The 22372-nt window shown below is 43.5% G+C and overlaps 1 protein-coding gene across 1 annotated transcript in view; it reads left to right on the top strand.

The window, feature by feature from the left end:
* Positions 1-22372, top strand: part of LOC120993836 (zona pellucida-like domain-containing protein 1) — a 69588-nt gene that overhangs the window by 12761 nt on the left and 34455 nt on the right. The window contains exons 4-6 of the mRNA XM_040422303.1: positions 11079-11263; positions 12950-13022; positions 13502-13599. Coding sequence (XP_040278237.1) covers positions 11079-11263; positions 12950-13022; positions 13502-13599 — 356 coding nt within the window. The remainder of the gene's footprint in view (positions 1-11078; positions 11264-12949; positions 13023-13501; positions 13600-22372) is intronic.

Below are 22372 nucleotides of genomic sequence, written 5' to 3'. Positions count from 1 at the left end.
GCCCCCCACCCCATTCCAATCCCGGCCAATAGTAAAAACATTGGTGGCGCAGTGCGCCCCCCCCCCCCAGTATTACTCATTGGTGGCAGTGGCCACAGGATCCCCTCTCCCCTCCTCCTCCGATCGGAGCCCCAGCAGTGTAATCCTGGGGCTCCGATCAGTTACCATGGCAGCCAGGACGCTATTGAAGCCCTGGCTGCCATGTTCAGCTCCATGCTGCTGTGTGCACAAAGCACAGAGCAGCAGGGACAGTGTGAGATCCTATTCACCCTGATAGAGATCTATCAGGGTGAATAGGACAAGGGTTCTAGTCCCTAAGGGGGCTAAAAGTTAGTAAACAAAAATACACATTAACAATAAACAAAAAAAATACACATTAACAATAAACATATTAATTTTCAGCAGATTTGTGTAGGAATTTTTTTTTTCTCAAAAATGAAAATTCCCAGAATATCGGTATAAATTATCGGCTATCGGCCTGAAAGTTCACAAATTATCGGTATCGGCCCTAAAAAAATCAATATCGGTCGATCCCTACTAATAACACACAAAGAATTAAATGTTACCATGTTTTTATTGAACACACCATGTAAACATTCACAGTGCAGGTGGAAAAAGTGTGTGAACCCCCTAGACTAATGACATCTCCAAGAGCTAATTGGAGTGAGGTGTCAGCCAACTGTAGTCTAATCAATGAGATGAGATTGGAGGTGTTGGTTACAGCTGCCCTGCTATATAAAAAACACACACCAGTTCTGGGTTTGCTTTTCACAAGAAGAATTGCCTGATGTGAATGATGCCTTGCACAAAAGAGCTCTCAGAAGACCTACGATTAATTACGAAGAATTGTTGACTTGCATAAAGCTGGAAAGGGTTATAAAAGTATTTCCAAAAGCCTTGCTGTTCATCAGTCCACGGTAAGACAAATTGTCTATAAATGGAGAAAGTTCAGCACTGCTGCTACTCTCCCTAGGAGTGGCCGTCCTGTAAGATGACTGCAATAGCACAGCGCAGACTGCTCAATATGGTGAAGAAGAATCCTAGAGTGTCAGCTAAAGACTTACAAAAGTCTCTGGCATATGCTAACATCCCTGTTAGTGATAGCGAATCTACGATACGTAAAACACTAAACAAGAATGGATTTCATGGGAGGATACCACAGAGGAAGCCACTGCTGTCCAAAATAAACATTGCTGCACGTTTACAGTTTGCACAAGAGCACCTGGATGTTCCACAGCAGCACTGGCAAAATATTCTGTAGACAGATGAAACCAAAGTTGAGTTGTTTGGAAAAAACACACAACACTATGTGTGGAGAAAAAGAGGCACAGCACACCAACATCAAAACCTCATCCCAACTGTGAAATATGGTGGTGGGGGCATTATGGTTTGGGGCTGCTTTGCTGCGTCAGGGCCTGGACGGATTGCTATCACCGAAGGAAAAATGAATTCCCAAGTTTATCAAGACATTTTGCAGGGGAACTTAAGGCCATCTGTCCACCAGCTGAAGCTCAACAGAAGATGCGTGTTGCAACAGGACAACGACCCAAAGCATAGAAGAAAATCAACAACAGAATGGTTTAAACAGAAGAAAATACACCTTCTGGAGAGGCCCAGTGAAAGTCCTGACCTCAACCCGAATGAGATGCTGTGGCATGACCTCAAGAAAGCGATTCACACCAGACATCCTAAGAATATTGCTAAACTGAAACAGTTCTGTAAAGAGGAACGGTCAAGAATTACTCCTGACCGCTGTGCACGTCTGATCGGCAACTACAGGAAACGTTTGGTTGAAGTTATTGCTGCCAAAGAAGGTTCAACCAGTTATTAAATCCAAGGGTTCACATACTTTTTCCATCTGCACTGTGAATGTTTACATGGTGTGTTCAGTAAAAACATGGTAACATTTAATTCTTTGTGTGTTATTAGTTTAAGCAGACTGTGATTGTCTATTGTTGTGACTTAGATGAAGATCAGATCACATTTTATGACCAATTTGTGCAGAAATCCATATCATTCCAGAGGGTTCACATACTTTTTCTTGCAACTGTATTTGCAATGGTAAAAATAGATGGGTGGTTGGCTCTCACCTGGTGGCTATGATGGGTGCTACTAACTCACAACTTGGGTGCCCGACCCCAAAGAAATATAGGTAATGGAAAAAAGAAGAGGAGTGAGCACTCACAACACTTGGACCATAGGATATGAGGATATATTTAATATAGTAGGACCTGCTAAGTCCAATAGATAAAACAATTCCAATCGCATATAATTCATACACTAAAATACAATAAAAAATACAATAAAAAATGATTGGTACTAATACACAAAAATATACTGATGAGGGGTGAGAATCCTAGTATCACAATCCTTTGGCGGTTGGTGTTCAGAATTGTCACTTTAAAACACCTGATTCCTAGCAGTAGAAAACACTTGCAAGGGAAAGACCACTAATAATAGTTGTGGTACTGCAAACCGCAATTCAAATTGAAGTGTCCCAAAAGTGCATGTGATAGGTCACTCCAAATGGTATTATATCTCCTGATGCATAAAGATAAATGATTCTAATGCTGTAGCAAAATAAGTCTCTCCAAAGTTGTTTGGTATGATCGCCCAGAACGGTAAATTTAAAGCCACTCCGTGCTAAGTTAGCAATTCAGGTTTCTACCTGGCTCCTAGTGCCGCTTCCCGCTACCGCGTCTCACAGTCCTTCCACGAGAGGCGAGCGATGACGGCCGCTTCGGCGTCTTGCGTCGCAGGTTGATGACGTCACAGTATCGCGGGATTAGGCAGGCAGGGATAATACCATGTCAGTGGCGTCCGTAGCTGTGTACTGGAGCGGTACTTGTAGCTGGAGATTTTCTTATTATTATCGCATGGCCATGCAATACTTTTAGTAGAGGTCCAATAGATTAGGTGGGCGCTTTTCTTTCTGTCACCATTTGCAATGGGTGTGATGTAACTGTTGCCCCAAAAAATACTGATTGAGAGGTTTGATATAACTGGCTACCTGCTTCCACAAAATACTGATTGAGGGGTGCGATATACCTGCTTCCACCAAACATTGATTCATGGGTTCTATATACCTGATTCCACAAAATACTGATTGAGGGGTGCAATATACCTGCTTCTACAAAATACTGATTAAGAGTTCTATATACCTTCTTCCACAAAATACAGATTGAGGGGTGCGATATACCTGCTTCCACCAATTATTGATTCAGGTGTTCTATATACCTGTTTCAACAAAATACTGATTAAGGGGTTTGCTATCCTGCTTCCACAAAATATAGATTAAGGTGTGCGATATACCAGCTTCCACAAAATACTGATTGAGGGGTGCGATATACCTTCTTCTACAAAATACTGATTGAGGGGTACGATATACCTGCTTCTACAAAATACTGATTAATTTGTTCTATAAACCTGGTTCCACAAAATACTGATTAAGGGGTTTGATATGCCTGCTTCCACAAAATACAGATTGAGGGGTGTAATATACCTGCTTCCACAAAATAGTGATTGAGGGGTGCTATATACCTGCTTCTACAAAATACTAATTAAGGAGTTCTATATACCTGCTTCCACAAAATACTTATTGAGGGGTGCGATATACCTGCTTCCACAAAAAAATGATTGAGGGGTGTGATATACCTGCTTCCACCAAATATTGATTTAGGTGTTCTATATACCTGTTTCAACAAAATAATGATTGAGGGGTGCAACATACCTGCTTCTACAAAATACTGATTAAGGGGTTCTATATACCTGCTTTCACAAAATACTGATTAAGGGGTTTGCTATCCTGCTTCCACAAAATATAGATTGAGGGGTGCGATATACCTGCTTCCACCAAATATTGATTGAGGCCTGCGATCCACTGGCTTCCAAAAAATACTGATTGAGGGGTACGATATACCTGCTTCTACAAAATACAGATTAAGGTGTTCTATATACCTGCTTCCACAAAATACTGATTGAGGGTTGCGATATACCTGCTTCCACAAAATACTGATTAAGGGGTTTGATATGCCTGCTTCCACAAAATACTGATTGAGGGATGCAATATACCTGCTTCCACCAAATATTGATTCAGGTATTCTATATACCTGTTTCCACAAAATTCTGATTGAGGGGTGCGATATACCTGCTTCCACAAAATACTGATTGAGGGGTGCGATATACCTGCTTCCACAAAATACTGATTGAGGGGTGCGATATACCTGCTTCCACCAAATACTGCTCTTCTCTAGGGACTTTTGTACAGGGTCATTTTGAAAATTACAGGCAAAGGAAAAGGCAGGTCATCCCACAGGGGTGGTAGGGTTCGGGCAGGTGCACCAGGCCGGAGCCTAAGTGTGAAGTTGGAGAAGGTGCGTGCGATTTACGTCAAAGGACGCACCAGAGTTGGTTGAATGTCTCACTCAGCCTTCTTCTTCTGCACCCTCCTCATCATCTGTATCTGCACCCTCCTCAATCTCTGCTGTGTGCACCCCCAAAGACACCACCACCACCATAGCCCCTCCACTCAAGTCAGAGGAATTGTTTTCCCATCCGTTCCCAGACCTTACGGATGCACAGTCATTCTTGGCATCGGAAGATGAAGAGGAGGTAGCAACGGCCGCCACCAAGCAATCTGACGACAGTACCCAGATCAGTCCAAGGAGGGTGGTCTCTGCTGTTGCTGCCTACTCTGAGATCTCTAATGTCAGTGGTGGTGAAAGTGACGATGATGATGTGTTTATGGACGTCACGTGGGTGCCCACAAGAGAGGAAGAGGAGGGGAGTTCAGATGGAGAGACGGAGCACCAGATAGGGAGGAGAAGCAGACAGAACTCGCAGTGCACAGGAGGCAAAAAGCAGACTGCAAATGTATCTGGAGCGAGCCATCCACCATGCACGGTCACATCATGCGCTCCAATGATGCCAGCATATGGCTCCGCAGTGTGGGCTTTTCTTAACAGTCTGTGCTGTCAATGCATAAGTCGCGATAAGCCCAACACTCACCTAGGGACGACCACCTTAAGAAGGCACCTGGCCTCCCATCACTGAGCCCAGTGGGAGCAACGCCGTCAGAACCTACAAAGCCACACTCCTTGTGCTCCACTTCCTGCCTCTTCTGTTTCTCTTTCTCCTCTCTCCTCCCATTTTTCCTCCACTCCACCTTCCACCATGCCATCGTCGCGTTCATCTGGCACAAGGATGGCTTCCGTGGCCCAAATGTTCGAGTATAAAAAAATTATGATGCCGGATAATCCTCTTGCCCAACGACTGACCGCTGGTTTGTCGGAACTGCTAGCCCGCCAACTACTGCCATATAAATTGGTGGACTCGGAGACCTTTAGAAAATTTGTGGCCATTGGCACACCGCAATGGAAGGTCCCCGGAAGGAAATGTTTCACCCAGAAGGGCATCCCGGAACTATATGGCGACGTTCATTGGCAAATGAATATATATCTCTGGCACACAGTGTCAGTGCCAAGATACATCTGACCACAGACACATGGTCTAGAAAACACGGGCAGGGAAGGAACATAACTTTTACTGCCCACTGGGCGAACCTTCTGACTGCCATCAAGCTTGTAACCCGTTTCACCGGTGTGGATTTGGTGTTACCGCTACGGATTGCATGCAGGCCTGCCTCTTCTTCTCCTCTTCCTACTCCATCCTCCTTCCCCTCCTCACCTGACTCCTCCTTTTTCACTGCAAAAGCATCTTCCGCTGCACCCCCCAAGCTCCCCAGAACCTATTTGACGTGCCAGGTGAGACATTGCCATTCTATGCTGCGGCTGTAGTGCCTGAAAGCAAAGAGCCACAAAGGTCCTGCACTGCATTCAGCTCTGCAGTCACAGGCCGATCAGTGGCTAACCCTGCTCTATTTGACAGTTTGTAAAGTGGTGTGTGACAACGGTGCCAATCTGCTGAGCGCGCTGAAACAGTGCAAAATGACACACTTGCTGTGCATGGCACACGTCCTGAACTTAGTCGTGCAGCAATTCGTTGACAAATACCCAGGGGTCCAGGATGTCTTGCGGCAGGCCTGGAAACTCTCTGGCCATTTTAGAAGATCTTACACGGCCATGGCTCGCCTTGATGATGTTCAGAGGCGACACCACCTGCCCGTCAGACATCTGATTTGTCACAGCATGATGCCCTGGAACTCCACCTTGTATATTCTTGCTAGGCTGCTCCAGCAGCAATGTACCATTAACAACTACCTGTACGAACTCTGCAGCAGGACAGATTCTGGAGAGCTTGGTTTCTTTTCACCGCGCCAGTGGCTGCTCATGCGCGACGCATGCAGACTTCTGCGGCCATTTGATGAGATCACCAAACTGGTCAGTCGCAGCCAGGGCACCATCAGTAACATCATACCTTACGCCTTTTTTCTGGAGCGTGAATTGCGTAGTGTCATTGATCAAGCCGTCGAGGAGCAGGAGCTGGAAGATGGGGAAGTCGCAATGCTGAATAAATTCCCGGGGGGAGTAGTCTATCTGAGACAAGTCAGCAGGAGTCTGTAGAGGAGTCAGAGGAGGATGTTGGCTGGGGGAGGAGGAGGAGCAAGAAGAGCAGGCTTTGAGTGGGACTTTAAACTTTTTGGGGATCCCTGATGTTGTCCGTGGCTGGGGGGAGGAGACCGAGGACGATATTCTCCTGGCTGATGAGCAGGAGCCAGGCCGCTCCGCCGCTTCCAATTTAGTGAAAATGGGGGCCTTCATGCTCCAGTGTTTGAAGAGGGACCCCCGTATAAAAAGCATAAAGGGCAAGGACCAGTACTGGGTGGCAACGTACATAGACCCACGGTACAAACACAAAATGGCAGATATGTTACCAGCATTACAGAGGGCTGTCAGAATGCAGCATTTACAGGCCTTGCTTCGAGAGATTCTGCATTCTGTTATTGCGGGCGCTGGCAAAGGAATTTCCACCTACAGTGAAAGAGATGCGGGTACCAATCCTACCGCACCTGAAAGAAGTAGTGATGAGCGGCAGGGGCAATATTTGAATTTGCGATATTTTGCAAATATTTGGGCGAATATTCGCCATATATTCGAGAATTCGCGAATTCGTGATCTCCAGGCATTATTTTCTTGATCTCCAGGCATTATTTTCTTCGCATAAACATTTTCGCATAAGAATTCGCATGAACTGGCATTTTTTAAAAAAAATTATATTCGCGATTACGAATACATTTTGGAATATTCTAAATATTCGCGAATTCTCGAAGTGCCGATATTCGCGATTAAAATTCGCAATTCGAATATTCGTGATCAACACTAGCAAGAAGAGGGCGGTTTGAAGATGTGTTGGTCACTTTGAATATGAGATCATTCTTGCAACCAACCCATCGAGAGCCACCCTTCAGATCCAGCCTCAGGGAACGCCTAGACCGACAGGTGTCCGACTACATCGGTTTAACGGCCGATATGGATGCTCTGAAAAACCCCTGGACTACTGAGTGTACAGGCTTGACCTGTGACCAGAGCTGGCACAATTTGCCATGGAACTCTTGGCTTGCCCCTCGTCCAGTGTCCTGTCCGAAAGGACGTTCAGCATAGCAGGGGGGATCGTGACCGATAAGCGCACTCTCCTAGCTCATGACAGTGTGGACTGCCTCACATTTCTAAAAATGAATGAGGCATGGATCTCTGGGGAATTCCACACCTGTGACGACGACGTGTAATTGAATTTCCTCATTCCAGCCCTCACATATCCACCACCACCCAGAACAAAGAATGTTCCTTGTCTTATGTATATACAGCGGCATAAAAGGCCTTTTCTGTCAGATGAATGCCTAATTTTTGGAGCCTCTACTCCAGTGGCCTAGAGTAAAAATTTTATCCAGTGACCGTCTAATATACCTCTAGCCACATAATCACTTGTTCTTGTCTGTCAGGTGAATGCCTAATTTTTGGGGCCCGTACTCCCATGGCCTGAGAGTTTCCCTTTAAGATGCATAAAATTGCCCCTGATTAAAATACATAATTTTGGGGGGAGTTTTTGCCATTGATCTCCCTCTGGTATGTTACTGTCCATGTTGTGGGACTATTTCTGCACTTCTAGTAAGTATTTGGTGGCTGCAAATTGGACCTGAAGGTTTTTCAGGTTCGCCTGCCATTAAATTGAATGGGGCCCGCCGTGAACGCGTGATTCGCGAACATTTGATTGCGGACGAGCGTTTGCATTCGCAAAACATCCAGGCCGATGTTCATCCATCACTACCTCCTTTTGCTTCATGGATCAATTTTTCCCTATTTTTTCTCCACCAAGTTTTTGGTGGTAGCCTCAAACTGTTCAATCATTGCTTTTTCATAATAAGATTTTTTTTATCTATTGCTTTACTTGTTTCCCCATATGAATCTTCTGTTGAAAAGAGACATGCAAGCCGGTATCCTTTCCAAAAGAAAATTAAAACTGAGTGTCTCATACCAGGAGCACTTTATGAGTAACTACCCTTTAACAGAGTGAAGTGGAGCAAATACATTTTGCTTGGCTGCCTGAAAGGCCTTGGTTGGGACACCATTTCTACTTATGGAGAGCACCGCGTACACATGAGGAGTATTGTAAGCCATTCAACACTAAACATTAGCTTATGTCTGTTGTCATCAGATAGGCTTAGCTAATTAGAAAGCTAATTTGAAGCATTGTCTGGCCTTCAATACTCTGCACACATACTACGCATACTAGGCACTCTCCATAATGAGGACGATTACCCCCAAGACAATGCATATATATTTCCCATAAACCCAGTACAGCAAACTAGGCCCCCCTCACTATCCCTCTATTTTTAGGGAAAAAAGTAGAGCTCTATTAGACCAAAAAGTTTTTTATAACAATTGTGAGGATAATTGGAGCATATTTGATTTCGACCCCAAACTATTTTTTTTTAAAGATTGCCCCAATCCGCGCCTTGCTCTTAGCATGATTTTTGTTTGTCAACCACTCTTGGGGAGAATAATAATGGTCTTGAATTCATTTGTACACCTTTTACATCCTGATGAGCATCAAAAACTCTTCTGAGCTCCTCAGAAATCTCCTTTGTCGGTGCCATGATACACTTCGACAAACATGTGTTGTCAAGATGAGATATTGATGGATGCCTGTTCTTTTAACAAAGCAGGTTGCCTACTTGCACATTATTGTCATCCCATTGGTTGAAAACACTTGAGTCTAATGTCACCTTCAATTAATCTGTTAATCCTAAAGGTTCACAATACATTTGTCACTGATAGGTGTGTGATATTGGATCATTTTCCTCAATAAGTACATGACCAAATCTAATATTTTTGCTTATTTGTTTGATTTGGTTATCTTTATCTACTTTTAGAACACTTGACACTTCAGTTTAGGATGACTTTCTGTTTGCACCATTTTGTGACCCAATTTCACAGCTTTTTCTGTGACATAACCAAACAGGGCTCATTAGGGCCACTGCTCTAAGGGCCCATTTACGTATGCTGATACATGCGGCAGTGATCAGGAACAAATCATTCATTCTTGATCACAGCCAGATTTCAACATCTGCATGGCAGGTCAATTTCCCCATGGAATGAAAAAGCAAAGTGTACATGAGATTTGTCTAATCTAATACACTTTGCTGGTACTGTCTTACACTGCAATTTTTCCGCATAGGAATCTGTATGGAAAAAACGCACGTAATCTGCAGCGTGCAGGTATCCTAAATGTTTAATTCCTTTGTGGCACAATAGATCTACAGCTGCCTGAAGAGGGATTGCAACTTTTTGGCCATGATAGATACACTTTATCCCTTTAATGACCATTAAAATTTTCATTTTTTCTTTTCTTCTAGCTGTCTGAGACCTTGTTTTATGAGAGAAAAACTTTATAAATTTTTGGAGCTGTTTGGGGGTACATATAAATTACCATGCCATTTATATTTTTTGCTGTGGAAATACATAAAATACAATTGTTGGCATTATTTTTTTTAGTTTATGCAGTTTGTTTTTCAGACTAAATAACCTGATTAATGAATTCTTCAGAATAATACAGCAATGTAGATACCTAATAGGGTTTTTTATTTATTTTTTATTTAATGCGTGCAAAATAATACTAAACAATTCCTGCTTCGGTACTTTGTTGGTTTTTATTATAATATTTAGAACATTAAAAAATCTATTTTGGGATAACTATGTATTTCAAACTTATAATGTACTGTATTGGCATACTCCTGTATGTATACACTATGCTCTCTGTCACTATGACACAAGCTTCTGTTAGGGCAACACTAGTGTTCCTTAACAGCAGGATAACTAGACAGAGAGCCCTCGGGTCCTCAGGTCTAGATGGCTCCCATAGTCTCTGATCGGGTCAATGGGTGACCTAATCGTAGGCGGAGTTCGGATGTAGGCTGAGGCAGACTTTGATCATGCTGCTGTATGGACTGTGATAAACAAAGGGTTAACAGTCAGGATCGGGGCTTTCTACAATCCCAGCTGAGAATAAGAAGCCTGCATTAGGAAGCTGAGCTGCTACTAATGGGTTAATATTGCTGCATATGTATACATAACTCTGAGTATGCAGTCAAACTGCAGTTGCAATTTTTGAACTCTGCTCACACCTTCAATAGCTGTTGGCTGAACATGCTTTTAGTGGAAAAGTCTTTGTCCTGACACCATCATAACATGCATTCACTGCATTGGGAATTGAAATTCATCTGTAAGAGGAGAGTCGGGAACTTACCCTATGAAAACAGCGGTTTTGGCCGACAATACTTTATTGTGTAAGGAGGCATTAAGGCTGTGTTCATACTTTTCCCATACTTCAGACATACACGTTCATATCCAAAACAAAAAGTATGCACACCTAAACATCAATGTACCTTCTGCCTTTTATGGTACAAAGGTATTTTAAAAGTTTATCCTTTCGGCATTTTTGCATCTGAATATTGTTGGTTGTTTTCTTTACTGTACTGAACTCAGAGCAAACAGCAAATGTAAAATATTGTTATTGATTAATTATCCAGCATAGATATTGCAAACAAAATGAACATACTATAAATATATACATATACTACTATACATATACTAGGAAACTGATTTATTTTTATTTTTTAACAGATAACTACTGCAGCAGGTCAAGACATTTTTAGTAGCTTTTCTGCAATCCAAACTGCTAACATAAGTGGAATAATAAAGTCAAAAGATCCAACTGTGGGAGTCATCACACGGAGCCCAGAACTGAAGTATTTATATTCCTGCAGTTATCCACTGGAATATCTCATTAATAACACACAGCTAGATGTGTAAGTGGAAAAAAAATGTTATTCCGAGTACATGGGTGAACAAAGGATCTTTACTACTTCTCCCGAAATTAAGAGTGCTGCCTCATCTATAAAAAATTATATATATAGATATCTAAAGAGTATTTAAAAAAAAAATGAAAACTTAATAGGAACCATTGAGTTACATATTTCAAGTCATGCATCTTCTATTTCACATCTTCTTTTGAGAAGTTTATTGACAACAGTTGATCACATTACAACTCCCACAGGGTTTTTAATCCAACTTAAGACATTTGTACATCCTTCAACTAAGATCTACATAGCAGACAAAAGAAACCAGGAATTACTTGTTTAACTTCATCTCAATCTCCTGCCTATCAATTCACACACTATAACCAAGGGCACCTCAACTTCCACCAGCCAGGAGACTCTACACAGGGTATGCCCTTTGGAACTTCTTCCATCATCCCAACTGTGCCCCCCTCATCAGCCCTTGGAGTAAGGGAGATTTGGTAAAGAGAGGCCCAGCTACCATGAACATTCTAAAAATTGTATGGCTGCGTGCTTGATTTTATACATGTCTACAATGGGCGTAGCTAAAATTCCTTAAGGCATTTATATACTTTAGACCAGATAATACATGTCCACCGAATGCTGCTCTTTGTTTAGCTCTTGCTGTCCGGCAGTGATTATGTTGTCAAAACCCACATATCATTGCTGCAGCCAATCATTTTCTGCTGATTGCCACATGCAGGTGGTAGCAAAGTCATGACAACAGGACAGCAACAGAGTCTGGTATTTTACCTAGAATATATTTAGAAGATGGAGTCATACATAATATTACCCAAGAGAGGCAGTTAATCTTATTAAATTAGGAACCGATAAACACAGGGAGAACATGAGAAAAGAATAGGGGTGAAAGGAGGGGACTGTGCCATATACAATAATTTCATTACAGGGAAAATGGGATTTGTCTAGTTGAATGATATACAATACAAGTGTAGAACAGTAATCCAGCTACCAAGAGGTTTCCCCAATCTGTCAGTCATTCCGTATAATTGTAGTCTATGAGAGATCCAAGGAGATTAAATCTGTGTGAAAATGTAATGGGAATGTAGCTCCCAATGTGACAGTTCTTCATTGGTCCATCTTATTAAGCCAGGGCAAGATAGAAGATATGTTCTGAAAACTATAGAGGATCAGTATCAATAAGAGGGCCGCAGGTAATGTGACTAATAAGGTATATGCATTTTTTTAAATATGAAGTGGGAAAAGGGAGAGTAGTGTTATTTCATGTTTACAAGAAAGTCAGGTTCCACAAATCCCATTTACATTTCTAAAAAAAAAAAACTCTGCCCAAAAAAATTCTGACCAACACATTCCAACTAGATCTTGAGAGAAATGATCTTAGCTTTCAAACATCTCCAGCAATTGACATTGATAGTATTATACATCTGTCTTATTCTGACTGGAGTCAGGTACCATCTGGAAATGATTTAGATGATTTTATAGGAATTCTCCTGAATTATGATGCAGCTAGAAATAGGTTCTGTAATGGATACCTACCTCTCCCAGGTTTTTAAATGTCTGAGGAACATATGGAGAGGGATGGTCTTAATGAGGACTTTATTTTTTTAACAGGGAAAATACTATTTATTAATTATTTTTATAATTTTCTAATTTGCAATGATGTATTTTTCTTCATAGGGCTCAAAATAATATAGCTATCAATACCAATAATGGAAGCTTCATCAGCACACTGTCACTACAGCTATATCTAGTAAGTAGCTCTGATCTAATCTTGGTGTTTTATTACCCTATACTGCACTAGAATGTGCTAAATAATAAATTCTCAATCGTATCATTTATATTATGTAACCTTACTTCAATTAATATAACTTTGAATGTAAAAAAGGAAGACATTTGAATGTACACCCACAGCTTAACACGTTTTGTTATTGATTTCTTTGGCATTATTATACAGAACTAAATATAAAACACTCTGCCTTTATTTTATGAGTATGATACTCATTTTCTTGCTTATGTGTGCTGAATGAGAATGTTTAATGGTATTATATTTGTTTTGTTGTTAAAAAGAAATGCCAGCTACCAATGAGTCATTTGAAATTATTCTATTCATTAGCTACACATATCTTCTCTAAGCCATTGTAAAAAGGTGAAGCTGAACACACTGATATTGCAATGCATATTATAAGTGCACACTACAATCATTGCTATTTTAATTTTAATTTTTTTCAGGATGGAAACTATGGCAGACCTCTTATTATTCCACAAACAGGAATCCAAATAAACAGCACAGTTTATGTGGAAGTAAGAGCAACTAACTTAACAGAAAAGTAAGAAAGACATTTTATGTAATAAAAGGAATCCTACAATGTTTATATTGATAAATAGAGATGGCCTTGCGGTTCGCGGCAAACTTTGCTCGTCGCGGTTTGCCGAACGGCCGAAAATATGGCGATGTCGGCTGGTGCCATATTCTTTTACATTGTAATGAACTTTGACCCATGACACATCCATCAGGTGGTACAGGACATACAATTGAATCGTTTCAGCACATGGACACACCCCTACCTTATAAATAAAACCTATCTGGCCTATTAGTCTTTTGCCAGTGTAGGGAGAGGTTGCTGTGTGGAGCAGGGGCAGACTGTTAGAGACACCAAACGCTAGCTAATAGGGCCACAAAAGTCCTTTTAAGGACTAGTATAGGTGTGCTATTGATAGGTATGACTTACTGAGGGGTGTGATATACTTATAATATGCTTTCTAACATAGAAAGTATATTATAGTAAATTAGTATTTTGCAGCAGTTGTGTGCATTTCTGCTGCGATACTGCAGCTATACATAGGGGCAACGCCCCCCCCCCCCAAAAAAAAAAATTAGGCATTGGTGTGATATACCAATAATATACTTTCTATATTGTGCATTTGGGTAGTTCAGCATTTGTTTGCGATTCTGCTGCGTTACCGCAGCTACAGAGTGACAAACGCTATTGGAACAACTAATTTCAACTGGTGTGATATACCAGTTGCCCCCCAAAAAAATGATTGAGGCAGGGGTGTGATATATCAATAATATACTTTCTTTATAGTGCATTTGGGTAGTGCAGCATTTGTTTGTGGCTGTGCTGCGTTACCGCAGCTACACAGAGTGAAAAACTCTATTGGAACAAATCATTTCAACTGGTGTGATATACCAGTTGCCTCGCCCAAAAAATTATTTTAAGCAGGGGTGTGATATACCAATAATATACTTTCTTTATAGTGCATTTGGGTAGTGCAGCATTTGTTTGTGGTTCTGCTGCGTTACCGCAGCTACACAGAGTGACAAATGCTATTGGAACAAATAATTTCTACTGGTGTGCTATACCAGTTGCCCCCCCAAAAAAGTGATTGAGGAAGGGGTGTGATATACCAATAATATACTTTCTATATAGTGCATTTGGGTAGTGCAGCATTTGTTTGCGGTTCTGCTGCGTTACCGCAGCTACACAGAGTGACATACGCTATTGGAACAAATAATTTTGAATGTTTTCATATACCAGTTGCCTCCCAAAATAACTGATTGAAGCAGGAGTGTGATATACAAATAACATACTTTCTATATAGTGCATTTAAGTAGTGCAGCATTTGTTTGGGGTTCTGCTGCGTTACCGCATATACACAGAGTGACAAAAGCTATTGGAACAAATAATTTCAACTGGTGTGATATACCAGTCGCCCCCCAAAAAAATGAGGCAGGGGTGTAATATACCTATAATATACTTTCTATATAGTGCATTTGGTTAGTGCAGCATTTGTGAGCGGTTCTGCTGCATTACTGCAGCTACACAGAGACAAACGCTATTGGAACAAATAATTTCAACTGGTGTGATATACCAGTTGCCCCCCAAAATACCAGATTGAAGCAGGGGTGTGATATACAAATAATATTCTTTCTATATAGTGCATTTGGGTAGTGCAGCATTTGTTTGGGGTTCTGCTGCGTTACTGCAGCAACACAGAGTGACATACGCTATTGGAACAAATAATTTTGAATGTTTTCATATATCAGTTGCCCCCCAAAATAACTGATTGAGGCAGGGGTGTGATATACCTTCTTCCACAGATAGTTCTCTTCTATAGGGATTTTGTCACAGTGTCATTTTGAAAATGACAGGCAGAGGAAAAGGCAGGCCATTCCTCAGGGATGGTATGGGTCGGGCAGGTGCACCAAGCCGGAGCTTAAGTGGGAAGTTGCAGAAGGTGCGTGCAATTACGTCAAAGGACGCACCAGAGTTGGTTGAGTGGCTCACTCATCCTTCCGCTTTTTAACCCTCCTCATCCTCTCTATCTGCACCCTCTTTACTCTCTGCTGTGTGCACCCCCAAAGACACCACCACCATATCCCTTCCGATCGAGTCAGAGGAATTATTTTTACATCCATTACAAGACCTTACCGATGCGCTGCCATTCTTGGCATCGGATCAGGAAGAGGAGGTATCAACGGTCGCCACCCAGCAGTCTGACGACCCAGATCAGCCCAAGGAGGGTGTTCCCCGCTGTTGCTGACTACTCCAAGATCTCTAATGTTAGTGGTGGTGAAGGGGACGATGATGATGTGTCTATGGACGTCACGTGGGTGCCCACAAGAGAGGAAGAGGAGGGGAGTTTATAGAGAGAGACGGAGAAGCAGATAGGGAGGAGAACGAGGAGAAGCAGGCAGAACTTACAGTGCACAGGACGCAAATAGCAGACTACTAATGTATCTGCAACGAGCCATCCACCATGCATGGTCACATCTGGCGCTCCCAGGACGCCAGCACATGGCTCCGCAGTGTGGGCTTTTTTCAATGTGTCCACTGCTGACAATAGTGTTGCCATCTGCAGCCTGTGCTGTCAACGCATAAGTTGCAGTAAGCCCAACACTCACCTAGGGACGACCACCTTAAGAAGGCTCCTGGCCTCCCATCACCGAGCCCAGTGGGAGCAACGCCGTCAGAACCCACAAAGCCACACTCGTTGTGCTCCACTTCCTGCCTCTTCTCTCTCTCCTTCTCCTCTCTCCTCCCATTTTTCCTCCACTCCACCTTCCACCATGCCATCGTCGCGTTCATCTGGCACAAGACTGGCTTCCGTGGCCCAAATGTTAGTGTGTGGCGAAAATAACCTCGCCACTGGGTTTTGGAGGGGCCTGTTTGCCTGCCTCTTGCATCAGGATTATGGCCCATACTAACTTTGAAGGAGAAGACAGACTGGCCGCACAGCTTAAATCTGTGTAACTGTTTTGGGCAGGAAAGCCATGCTTGCGGCCGGCCAAATGTGACTTCCATGGAATTCGGGAACCCCTGCTCGGATCTGGGTGATCAGAGCTATCCATGGATGTATACATTATGGGGATATGTGGGGTTTTGAGGTGTTTTCTGTGTTTTGGGAAAAATGTGTGGTTTCTGTCTGTGAGTGATTAAGTTAGCCCATTATGTTTGGTAATGGTATCATAGGCAGAGCCCAATGTGTTTTGGTAATTGTATTTTGTTGATTGTGTCAAAGTGTCACGGCTGAGGATGGGGGAAATCCTCAGCCGTGTGGAGCCAGGTGATGTTATGGCTGCTTGACCAAGAAGACAGGATTAGGGAGCAGGTCACCTCCTAAACGCATCCCTAACCTGACCCTGACTCCTAGCTACATGAGCCAACCTTGATGGTAGGAGGGCTCATGCTCCGGAACCTAGAAGTCCCTGCTAGCCCTCAAGATGGCCCTAAGCTAGGAGCTGAGTAAGACAACCCACTCCTCCTAAGCACGGAGGAGCAGGAGTCTCAACGGCCAAGCTGCTGGAAAAGGGGAAACATAAACAGCCTATATATATGGCAGGTGCTGCACTAGTTCCAGCCACCTGCCACAGCCCTGCTGACTGGATCCATGTGCAGGAAAGCTGAAGTCCACAAATAGCAGACAGACGTCAGCACAAACTCATCCACACACCGGAACCCAGATACATGGCAGCACTAAATAGTACAGGAAAACATAAACATAAACTATGACCACAGTGGTGGCTCTCACAGGCGGATGGAAAACACAGGAGGCTGCTTCAGCTAGCAAGACTGAAGCAACCTACTGAGCCCTGCTAGAGAGAGGGTCTATATAGGCCCAAGTGGCCACACCCAAGGGTTGGACACACCCAGTGACATCACACACACACTGGGAAGGAAGTTAACCCTTCCAGTACCACAGAAGGGAAAGACACATAAATGGGAAGTGCACACAATACATACAACGTGCATAACAAACACACACCTAACATAAAGGTTGCTAGGTGTGACCGCATGCCAGGGCAGCAAGCTGCCTAGCGACGCTCAGGCTGCTCTGCTGCAAAATACAACACTGGTTGCCCGCGGCAACCACAAGTGAGGCCACAGACAAGCGGCCCTCACCCGTGGTTGAACACCCATACAAAACCGCAGGCAACTGCATGCGGTAAAGGAGTCACGGTCATGGGCATGGCCGTGACACAAAGACAATGCCCCTTGTATTTTGTTGATTGCATCAAAGACAATGCCAGTGTGTTTGTTGAATAGGGTTATTTTTGTGTTTAAACTGTACAGGATTGGCTGCTATGTCATGTCCTCAGTATGTCATGTGTATATAAGTCAATTCTGTGTGTTCAATAAAGTGTTCCTGTTTTACATTCAACATAGAGCCTCGTCTCATGTGTGTGGGGATTGCTATACGTGTATACTTCCCTGGCTATTACTCCTAGCTCTTGTAAGAGCTGTTCCTGGTTCTTGGGGTGGTATCGGTGTCGAGTGGAGTGCTTGGAGTCCTCGGGAAGCACTAGGAGCATCCATCAACGGAAGTACGCAGTCGGGGTGCCAGGAGATCCTTTACGTTCAAGCATAAAAAAATGATGACGCCAGATAATCCTCTTGCCCAACAGCTGACCGCTGGCTTGTCGGAACTGCTAGCCCACCTTAAGAAGGCACCTGGCCTTCCATCACCGAGCCCAGTGGGAGCAACACTATCAGAACCCACAAAGCCACACTCCCGGCGCTCCACGTCATGTCTATTCTCCTTCTCCTCTCTCCTCCCATTTGTCCTCCAATCCACCTTCCACCGTGTCGTCGCCGCATTCATCTGGCAAAAGGCAGGCTTCATTACCCAAATGTTCGAGCGTAAAAAGATGATGATGCCAGATAACCCTCTTGCCCAACGGCTGACTGCCGGCTTGTCGTAACTGCTAGCCCGCCAACTACTGCCATATAAACTGGTGTACTCAGAGGCCTTTAGAAAATTTGTGGCCATTGGCACACCACAATGGAAGGTCCCCGGAAGGAAATATTTCTCCCAGAAGGTCATCCCGGAGCTATATGGCCCTGTTCAGCGGCAAGTGAATGCATCTTTGGCACACAGTGTCAGTGCCAAGAGTCATCTGACCACAGACAAGGAGTCTAGCAAACACGGGCAGGTAAGATACATAACTTTTACTGCCCACTGGATGAACCTTCTGACAGCTGTCAAGCATGCAACCCGTGGCACCCGTGTGGATTTGGTGTTACCACCACGGATTGCATGCAGGCCTGCCTCTTCTTCTCCTCCTCCATCCTCCATCTCATCCTCGGCTGACTCCTCATTTTTCACTGCTACCGCCTCTTCCGCTGCGCCACCCAAGCTCCCGAGAACCTATTCAACGTGCCAGGTGAGATGTTGCCATGCTCTGCTGCGGCTGTTGTGCCTGGAAGCCAAGAGCCATACCGGTCCTGCACTCCTTTCAGCTTTGCGGTCACAGGCCGATCAGTGGCTAACCCCTTTCAATTTGACAGTTGGTAAAGTGGTGTGCGACAACGGTGTCAATCTGCTGAGCGTGCTGCATGGCACACGTCCTGAACTTAGTCAAGCAGCGATTCATTGCCAAATACCCCGGGGTCCAAGACGTCTTGCGGCAGGACAGGAAATTCTGGCAGAGGAATTTCCCCTCACAGAGAAAAAGTTGCGGAAACCAATCCAACAGCGCATGCAAGAAGAGGGCGGTTTGAAGATTTGTTGGTCACTTCGGATATGAGATCATTCTTTCAGCCAACCCATCGACAGTCACTCTCCAGATCCAGCCTCAGGGAACGCCTAGACCGATAGGTGTCCGACTACATCGGGTTAACGGCCGATGTGGCACTCTAAAAAGCGAGGAACCCCTGGACTACTGGGTGTGCAGGCTTGACCTGTGGCCAGAGCTGGCACGATTTGCCATGGAACTCTTGGCTTGCCCCTCGTCCAGTGTCCTGACCAAAAGAATGTTCAGCACAGCAGGGGGGATCGTGACTGATAAGCGCACTCGCCTAGCTCATGACAGTGTGGACTACCTCACATTTCTAAAAATGAATGAGTCATGGATCTCGGAGGAATTCAACACCTGTGACGACCACGTTTGATTGAAATTCCTCATGCCAGCCCACACATATCCTACAACACAAAGAACAAAGAATGGTCCCTGTCTTATGTAAATAATGAGGCATAAAAGGACTTTTCTGTCTGTTGAATGCCTAATGTTTTGGGTCTACGAGGAATTCAACACCTGTGACGACCACGTGTTTCAACTATTATCATTAGGGGTTTTTCAAGAGGGGGGATTTCGTTAGCCATGTTTTTAATCCAATTATTTAATTTTAGTTATTTTAAACATAGGTATTTGACCTATATTTGAACTGGCCTTCAGTAAAATTGATATCCATTGACTGTCTAATATACCTCCAGCCATATAATCACTTGATCTTTTCAGTATGGTGAATGCATACTTTTTGGGGCCTGTAATACACTGGTCTGCTGTAAAATTGACATCCAATGACTGCGTAATCTACCTCCAGCCACATACTTACTTGTTCTTTTCTGTCCAGTAAATTTAAATTTTTTGTAGCCTGTAGTCCAGCAGTCAGTTCGCGGTGACCTTTGCTCGTTCGCGCCCGCCATATTATTTTACATTGTGAAGAACTTTGGCCCATGACACATCCATCAGGTGGTACAGGACAGCCAATTGAGATGTTTCAGCACATGGACATATCCCCTACCTTATAAAAAGACCTGATCTGGCTGGCATTTTACATTCTGTTTTTTGTCAGTGTAGGGAGAGGTTGCTGTGTGGAGCAGGGACAGACTGTTAGTGACAAAAAATCGCTAGCTAATATGTCCACAAAAGTCCTTTTAAGGACTTGTATAGGTGTACTATTGATAGGTGTGCAAAACAGAGGGGTGTAATACACTTATAATATACTTTCTAACACAGAAAGCATATTATAGTGGATTTGTATTGTGCAGCAGTGGTGGTGACTGGTGAGCGGTTCTGCAGCTATACTACTACAAAGAGTGACAAACGCAATTAGAAAAAATTATTATAACTGGTGTGATATACCAGTGGCCCCCCAAAACGACATATTGAAGCGGGGTGTTATATACCAATATACTTTCATAATAGTGTATTTGGGTACTGCAGAAGTTTTTGGCTGTTTTGCTGCATTCCCTCTGCTATACACAGTGACAAACGGTACTGGGAAAAAAAGTATTATAACTGGTGTGATATATCAGTCGCCCCCCAAAACGACAGATAGAATCGGGGTGTTAAATACCAATATACTTTCGTAATAGAGTATTTGGGTACTGCAGAAGTTTTTGGCTGTTTTGCTGCGTTCCCTCTGCTACACACAGTGACAAACGGTAGTGGAAAAAAAGTATTATAACTGGTGTGATATACCAGTAGCCCCCCAAAACGACAGATTGAAGGGGGGTGTTATATACCAATATACTTTCATAATAGTGTATTTGGGTACTGCAGAATTTTTGCCCTGTTTTGCTGCGTTCCTTCTGCTATACACAGTGACAAACGGTACTGTAAAAAAAGTATTATAACTGGTGTGATATACCAGTGGCCCCCAAAATGACAGATTGAAGTTGGGTGTTATAAATCAATATACTTTCATAATAGTGTATTTGGGTACTGCAGAATGTTATCCCTGTTTTGCTGCGTTCCCTCTGCTACACACAGTGACAAACTGTACTATAAAAAAAGTATTATAACTGGTGTGATATACCAGTGGCCCCCCAAAATGACAGATTGAAGTTGGGTGTTATATACCAATATACTTTCATAATAGTGTATTTGGGTACTGCAGAATTTTTTGCCTGTTTTGCTGCGTTCCCTCTGCTATACACAGTGACAAACGGTACAGGAAAAAAGTATTATAACTGGTGTGATATACCAGTGGCCCCCCAAAATGACAGATTGAAGATGGGTGTTATATACCAATATACTTTCATAATAGTGTATTTGGGTACTGCAGAATGTTATCCCTGTTTTGCTGCATTCCCTCTACTATACAAAGTGACAAACGGTACTGGAAAAAAAGTATTATAACCAGTGGCCCCCCAAAACGACAGACTGAAGCGGGGTGTTATATACCTTCCTCCACATACACTGCGCTTCTCTAGAGACTTTTGCCACAGGGTCATTTAAAAAATGACAGGCAGAGGAAGAGCCAGGCCCTTCCGCAGGGGGGGGTAGGGGTAGGGCAGGAGCACCAGGCCGGAGCCAAAGTGGTTAAGTTGCATAAGGTGCATTCGATTACGTCAAAGGATGCACCAGACTTGGTTGAGTGGCTTAATCAGCCTTCCGCTTCTGCACCCTCCTCATCCTCTCTATCTGCACCCTCTTCACTCTCTGCTGTGTGCACCCGTAAAGACACCACCACCACCATATACCCTCCGCTTCAGTCACAGGAATTATTTTCTGATCCATTACAAGACATTTCCGATGCGTAGCCATTCTTGGCATCGGACCAGGAAGAGGAGGTAGCAACTGCCGACACTCAGCAGTCTGACGACAGTACCCAGATCAGCCCAAAGAGGTTGGTCACCTGTTGCTCCCTACTCTGAGATCTCTAATGTTAGTGGTGGGGAAGGTGACGTCGATGATGACGTGTCTATGGACGTCACTTGGGTGCCCACAAGAGAGGAAGAGGAGGGGAGTTCAGAGGGAGAGATGGACCAGCAGATAGGGAGAAGAAGCAGGCAGAACTTATATTGCACAGGAGGGAAAAAACAGACTGCTAATGTACCAGGAGCGAGCCATCTACCATGCACGGTGACATC

This window comes from Bufo bufo, chromosome 3, assembly GCF_905171765.1.
Source record: "Bufo bufo chromosome 3, aBufBuf1.1, whole genome shotgun sequence".
Classification (NCBI taxonomy): domain Eukaryota; kingdom Metazoa; phylum Chordata; class Amphibia; order Anura; family Bufonidae; genus Bufo; species Bufo bufo.
The sequence above is the reverse complement of the archived record's forward strand: the minus strand, read 5'-3'. Positions and strand labels throughout refer to the sequence as shown.